The 7,499-nt window shown below is 64.2% G+C and overlaps 1 protein-coding gene across 1 annotated transcript; it reads left to right on the top strand.

The window, feature by feature from the left end:
* Positions 1-47: 47 nt before the first annotated feature.
* On the top strand, positions 48-5,929 carry QPRT (quinolinate phosphoribosyltransferase; the record flags this gene model as incomplete). The annotated part of the gene is made up of 3 exons (XM_040657240.1): positions 48-587; positions 3,233-3,364; positions 5,587-5,929. Coding segments are annotated over 3 exons (873 nt in total), but the record flags the coding sequence as incomplete, so codon positions are not given.
* Between the last annotated feature and the right edge of the window lie 1,570 nt (positions 5,930-7,499).

Below are 7,499 nucleotides of genomic sequence, written 5' to 3'. Positions count from 1 at the left end.
CCCCCCCCTACCCCCCCCAGACGACCCCCACCCCGTTCTCCCCTCCCCCCCTTTCGGCCCTTCTGCCCCCCTCCCACCTCCGCACCTTGGCCCGCCGTTGGCTCCACGAGGACTGCCCGGGCCCCGACCCCGCCGCTTTACTTGTGGGTCTGACCCCACGTCGGGCCCACATCGTCTGTAAATCCCCGGGCCTTTTAGCCGGCTTACCATTCGCCGACGCCGTTTGGGCGGAAGTCTCGTGCGTTTCTACTTGGAAACTTCCGGAAGGTGATCACGTGACCCCTGGAACGGTAGTGGCGGAAGTAACGGGCCCGGCAGCCAGGATCCTCCAAGGGGAAAGAGTGGTCTTGGAGCTGTTGAGTCGTTGCAGCGGGACGGCGACGGCGGCCGCCAGGGCCGTGGGGGTGGGGAGGGGGTTGGGATGGAAGGGGGCGGTGGGAGGGACCAGGAAGACCACGCCGGGCTTCCGGTTGGTGGAGAAATACGGCCTGAGGGTCGGAGGGGCCGACCCGCATCGTTACGACCTGGGAGGGACGGTGATGGTGAAGGATACACATCGGGACGCTGCCGGGATCGGGATGGGGCAGGTAAAGGGGCGGGGGGGGGCGCTGTTGGGGGGGGAAGGGGGGAGGGTGCTGATGGAGGGGTTAAGGGGTACTTCCGGGGGGGTTAGAAGGGGTACTTCCGGGGAGTTTAGAGGGGGTACTTCCGGGGGTGGCTGCGGTACTTCCGGGGGGTTTACAGGGGGACTTCCGGGAAGGAGGGGCACTTCCGGGGGTGGCTGCGGTACTTCCGGGGGGTTTAGAGGGGAACTTCCGGGAAGGAGGGGCACTTCCGGGGGTGGCTGCGGTACTTCCGGGGGGTTTACAGGGGAACTTCCGGGGAGGAGGGGTACTTCCGTGGGGGTTAGATGAGTACTTCCGGGGAGGAGGGGTACATCCGGGGGGGTTAGATGAGTACTTCCGGGGAAGGGAGGGGAACTTCCGTGGGTGGCAGGGGTGGCAGGGGTACTTCCGGGGGGTTTAGAGGGGTAATTCCGGGGGTGGCTGGGGTACTTCCGGGGGGTCTAGATGAGTACTTCCGGGGAGGAGGGGTACTTCCGTGGGGGTTTAGATGAGTACTTCCGGGGAGGAGGTGTACTTCCGGGGGTGGCAGGGGTACTTCCGGGGAGTTTAGAGGGGGTACTTCCGGGGGTGGCTGCGGTACTTCCGGGGGGTTTAGATGAGTACTTCCGGGGAGGAGGGGAACTTCCGTGGGTGGCAGGGGTGGCAGGGGTACTTCCGGGGGGTTTAAAGGGGGTACTTCCGGGGAGGAGGGGCACTTCCGGGAGTGGCTGGGGTACTTCCGGGGGGTTTAGAGGGGTAATTCCGGGGAGGAGGGGAACTTCCGGGGGTGGCTGGGGTACTTCCGGGGGGTTTAGAGGGGTACGTCCGGAGAGGAGGCGCATTTCCGGGGGTGAGACTAGCACGTGGGAGGGACACTTCCGGGGGAGGGAGGGGCACTTGGGAGGGGCACTTCCGGGGGTGCGAAGGGCACGAGGAAAGGGCACTTCCGGCGGTGAGAAGGGCACGTGGGAGGGGCACTTCCGGGAGAGAGAAGGGCACGAGGATAGGGCACTTCCGGCGGTGAGAAGAGAACGTGGGAGGGGCACTTCCGGGGGAGGAAGGGGCACGTGGGAGGGGCACTTCCGGGGGTGCGAAAGGCACGAGGAAAGGGCACTTCCGGCGGTGAGAAGGGCACGTGGGAGGGGCACTTCCGGGAGTGAGAAGGGCACGAGGATAGGGCACTTCCGGCGGTGAGAAGAAAACGTGGGAGGGGCACTTCCGGGGGGGGGAGGGGCACGTGGGACCCCCCACAGACCCCATTAACCCCTTTAATTACCCGCAGCCCCATTAACCCCCCATTAACCCTTTAATTGCCCACCCCCCCATTATTACCCCCATTAACCCTTTCATTGCCCCCCCGGAAGTACCCCAGCCACCCCCGGAAGTGCCCCTCCCATCCCCGAAACTGCCCCTCCCTTCCCCGGAAGTACCCCCTCTAAACCCCCCGGAAGTACCCCAGCCACCGCCGGAAATGCCCCTCCCTCCCCCGGAAGTACCCCCTTTAAACCCCCCGGAAGTACCCCTGCCACCCCTGCCACCCCCGGAAGTTCCCCTCCTCCCCGGCAGTACCCCTCTAAACCCCCCGGAAGTACCCCTGCCACCCCCGGAAGTTCCCCACCTCCCCGGAAGTACCCCTCTAAACCCCCCGGAAGTACCCCAGCCACCCCCGGAAGTTCCCCTCCCTCCCCCGGAAGTACCCCTCTAAACCCCTCGGAGGTACCCCAGCCACCGCCGGAAATGCCCCTCCCTCCCCCGGAAGTGCCCCCTTTAAACCCCCCGGAAGTACCCCTGCCACCCCTGCCACCTCCGGAAGTTCCCCTCCTCCCCGGCAGTACCCCTCTAAACCCCCCGGAAGTACCCCAGCCACCCCCGGAAGTTCCCCTCCCTCCCCCGGAAGTACCCCCTCTCAACCCCCCCGGAAGTACCCCAGCCACCCCCGGGAATGCCCTTTCTCCCCGGAAGTGCCCCCTTTAAACCCCCCGGAAGTACCCCTGCCACCCCTGCCACCTCCGGAAGTGACCCTTCTCCCCGGAAGTACCCCAGCCACCGCCCGAAATGCCCCTCCCTCCCCGGCAGTACCCCTCTAAACCCCCCGGAAGTACCCCAGCCACCCCCGGAAGTTCCCCACCTCCCCAGAAGTACCCCCTCTCAACCCCCCGGAAGCACCCCAGCCACCCCCGGAAGTTCCCCTCCCTCCCCCGGAAGTACTCCCTCTCAACCCCCCCGGAAGTACCCCAGCCACCCCCGGGAATGCCCTTTCTCCCCGGAAGTGCCCCCTTTAAACCCCCCGGAAGTACCCCTGCCACCCCTGCCACCTCCGGAAGTGACCCTTCTCCCCGGAAGTACCCCAGCCACCCCCGGAAGTTCCCCTCCTCCCCGGAATTACCCCTCTAAACCCCCCGGAAGTTCCCCTCCTCCCCGGAAGTGCCCCCTTTAAACCCCCCGGAAGTACCCCAGCCGCCCCCGGAAGTTCCCCTCCCTCCCCCGGAATTACCCCTCTAAACCCACCGGAAGTACCCCAGCCACCCCCGGAAATGCCCCTCCCTCCCCCGGAAGTACCCCCTCTAAACCCCCCGGAAGTACCCCAGCCACCGCCGGAAATGCCCCTCTTTTCCCCCTCCCCGCAGTTGGTGCTCCGTGCGCGCCGTGCGGGCGGTTGGAGCCGCCGCGTGGAGGCGGAGTGCGGCAGCGCGGCCGAAGCTCTGCAGGCGGCGCTGTTCGGGGCCGACATCGTCCTGCTCGACAACATGGAGCCCCAGGTAACAGCGCCGCTATGGGGCCGACCCATAACCACACCCCGCTATGGGGCGGACCCATAACCACACCCATATATCCCCCCTCCATCCCCCCATATCTCCCCCCTCCGCCCCCATTTCCCCCCATATACCCCCCCTCCGCCCCCCCCGGCCCCGCTATGGGGCAGCCCCATAACTCCCCCACCCCCCTATAGGGCACCCCCCCATATACCCCCCCTCCAGCCCCCTTTCTCCCCATATCTCCCCCCTCCACCCCCATTTCCCCCCATATCTCCCCCCTTCCGCCTCCATTTCCCCCCATATACCCCCCCTCCGCCCCCCCCCGGCCCCGCTATGGGGCGGCCCCATAACCCCCCCACCCCCCTATATGGCCTCCCCCCCATATATCCCCCCTCCATCCCCCCATATCTCCCCCCTCCGCCCCCATTTCCCCCCATATATCACCCCTCCGCCCCCCCCCCACCCCGCTATGGGGCAGCCCCATAACCCCCCCCCCCATATATCCCTCCTCTGCCCCCATTTCCCCCCACATCTCCCCCCTCCGCCCCCATTTCCCCCCATATACCCCCCCTTCACCCCCCCCCGGCCCCGCTATGGGGCAGCCCCATAACTCCCCCACCCCCCTATAGGGCACTCCCCCATATATCCCCCCTCCATCCCCCCCATATCTCCCCCCTCCGCCCCCATTTCCCCCCATATACCCCCCCTCCGCCCCCCCCCCGGCCCCGCTATGGGGCAGCCCCATAACCCCCCCACCCCCGTATAGGGCATTCCCCCCCCCCCCATATATATCACCCCTTCATCCCCCCATATATCCCCCCTCCAGCCCCCTTTCTCCCCATATAACCCCCCTTCAACCCCCATTTCCCCCCATATCTCCCCCCTCCGCCCCCATTTCCCCCCATATACCCCCCCTCTGCCCCCCCCCGGCCCCGCTATGGGGCAGCCCCATAACCCACCCCCCATATATCTCTCCTCTGGCCCCATTTCCCCCCATATCTCCCCCCTCCACCCCCATTTCCCCCCATATCTCCCCCCTTCCGCCTCCATTTCCCCCCATATACCCCCCCTCCGCCCCCCCCCGGCCCCGCTATGGGGCGGCCCCATAACCCCCCCACCCCCCTATATGGCCTCCCCCCCATATATCCCCCCTCCATCCCCCCATATCTCCCCCCTCCGCCCCCATTTCCCCCCATATATCACCCCTCCGCCCCCCCCCCACCCCGCTATGGGGCAGCCCCATAACCCCCCCCCCCATATATCCCTCCTCTGCCCCCATTTCCCCCCACATCTCCCCCCTCCGCCCCCATTTCCCCCCATATACCCCCCCTTCACCCCCCCCCGGCCCCGCTATGGGGCAGCCCCATAACTCCCCCACCCCCCTATAGGGCACTCCCCCATATATCCCCCCTCCATCCCCCCCATATCTCCCCCCTCCGCCCCCATTTCCCCCCATATACCCCCCCTCCGCCCCCCCCCCGGCCCCGCTATGGGGCAGCCCCATAACCCCCCCACCCCCGTATAGGGCATTCCCCCCCCCCCCATATATATCACCCCTTCATCCCCCCATATATCCCCCCTCCAGCCCCCTTTCTCCCCATATAACCCCCCTTCAACCCCCATTTCCCCCCATATCTCCCCCCTCCGCCCCCATTTCCCCCCATATACCCCCCCTCTGCCCCCCCCCGGCCCCGCTATGGGGCAGCCCCATAACCCACCCCCCATATATCTCTCCTCTGGCCCCATTTCCCCCCATATCTCCCCCCTCCACCCCCATTTCCCCCCATATCTCCCCCCTTCCGCCCCCATTTCCCCCCATATACCCCCCCTACACCCCCCCCCGGCCCCGCTATGGGGCGGCCCCATAACCCCCCCACCCCCCTATATGGCCTCCCCCCCATATATCCCCCCTCCATCCCCCCATATCTTCCCCCCTCCGCCCCCATTTCCCCCCATATATCACCGCTCTGGCCCCCCTTCCCCCTATAGGGCATCCCTCCGCCCCCCCCCACCCCGCTATGGGGCAGACCCATAAGTACATCGTGCTATGGGGCCGCCCCATAACCACATCACGCTATGGGGCAGAGCCATAAGCGCACAGCGCTATGGGGCGGAGCCATAAGCACACAGCGCTATGGGGCCTCAGGTAACAGCACCTCTATGGAGCGGCCCCATAGGTACAGTACCGCTATGGGGCTGCCCCATAAGTGTGGGGTTCCCGGCAGGAGCTGCACGCGGCGGCGGCGGCGGTGAAGGCTCAGCACCCCACGGTGACGGTTGAGGCCAGCGGGGGAATCACGGAGGAGGCGCTGCCCCTTTATGTGGGGCCCAATGTCGACGCCGTCTCTATGGGGTCGCTGACCCACAGCGCCCGCCCCATTGATTTCGCCCTCCGGGTGGTGCCGGGAGACGACGTGGGGCAATAAATGGGGGGGCCATGGGGGGCAACGGGACCCCAAAAGGGGATTTTGGGGTCGATTCGTGGTCATGGGACCCCAAAAGGGGACTTTGGGGTCAATACATTCCCATGGGACCCCAAAAGGGGACTTTGGGGTCAACTGATGGCAATGGGAACTCAGTGTCGTTCTATGGGGTCAACTGATGGCCGTGGGACCCCAAAAGGGGACTTTGGGGTCAGTTCGTGGTCATGGGACCCCAAAAGGGGACTTTGGGGTCAACTGATGGCAATGGGACCCCAAAAGGGGACTTGGGGGTCAATACATTCCCATGGGACCCCAAAAGGGGACTTTGGGGTCAACTGATGGTTGTGGGACCCCAAAAGGGGACTTTGGGGGCAACTGATGGTTGTGGGACTCCAAAAAAGGACTTTGGGGTCGATTCGTGGTCATGGGACCCCAAAAGGGGACTTTGGGGTCAATACATTCCCATGGGACCCCAAAAGGGGACTTTGGGGTCGATTGATGGCAATGGGAACCCAAAAGGGGACTTTGGGGTCGATTCGTGGTCATGGGACCCCAAAAGGGGACTTTGGGGTCAATACATTCCCATGGGACCCCAAAAGGGGACTTTGGGGTCGATTGATGGCAATGGGAACCCAAAAGGGGACTTTGGGGTCGATTCGTGGTCATGGGACCCCAAAAGGGGACTTTGGGGTCAATACATTCCCATGGGACCCCAAAAAGAGTCTTTGGGGTCAATACATTCCCATGGGACCCCAAAAGGGGACTTTGGGGTCGATTCGTGGTCATGGGACCCCAAAAGGGGACTTTGGGGTCAATACATTCCCATGGGACCCCAAAAGGGGACTTTGGGGTCAACTGATGGCAATGGGAACTCAGTGTCGTTCTATGGGGTCAACTGATGGCCGTGGGACCCCAAAAGGGGACTTTGGGGTCAGTTCGTGGTCATGGGACCCCAAAAGGGGACTTTGGGGTCGATTCATGGCAATGGGACCCCAAAAGGGGACTTTGGGGTCGATTCGTGGTCATGGGACCCCAAAAGGGGACTTTGGGGTCAACTTAAGGCAATGGGACCCCAAAAGGGGACTTTGGGGTCGATTCGTGGCAATGGGACCCAAAAAAGAGTCTTTGGGGTCGACTTATGGCAATGGGAACTCAGTGTCGTTCTATGGGGTCAATCCCATAAAACCCCATCAGACCCCACCAGAACTCCATAAGACCCCACTAGAACCCCACCAGATCCCATAAGATCCCATAAGACCCCACCAGAACCCCATAAGACCTCACCAGAACCCCATAAGACCCCATCAGACCCCTCCAGAACCCCATAGAACCCCACCAGAACCTCATAAGACCCCACCAGAACCCCATAAGATCCCATAAGACCCCACCAGAACCCCATAAGATCCCACCAGACCCCACCAGAACCCCATCAGACCCCACCAGAACCCCATAAGATCCCATCAGACCCCATAAGACCCCACCAGGCCCCACCAGAACCCCATCAGACCCCACCAGGCCCCACAAGATCCCATAAGACCCCACCAGACCCCACCAGAACCCCATAGAACCCCATAAGACCCCACCAGAACCCCATAAGATCCCATCAGACCCCACCAGGCCCCACAAGATCCCATATGATCCCATAAGATCCCACCAGACCCCACCAGAACCCCATAAGACCCCACCAGGCCCCACAAGATCCCATCAGACCCCAT

This window comes from Gallus gallus, unplaced genomic scaffold (assembly GCF_016699485.2).
Source record: "Gallus gallus isolate bGalGal1 unplaced genomic scaffold, bGalGal1.mat.broiler.GRCg7b scaffold_68, whole genome shotgun sequence".
Taxonomy (NCBI): Eukaryota; Metazoa; Chordata; class Aves; order Galliformes; family Phasianidae; genus Gallus; species Gallus gallus.
Note: the sequence above shows the minus strand (reverse complement) of the source record. Positions and strands in the feature narration are given on the sequence as shown.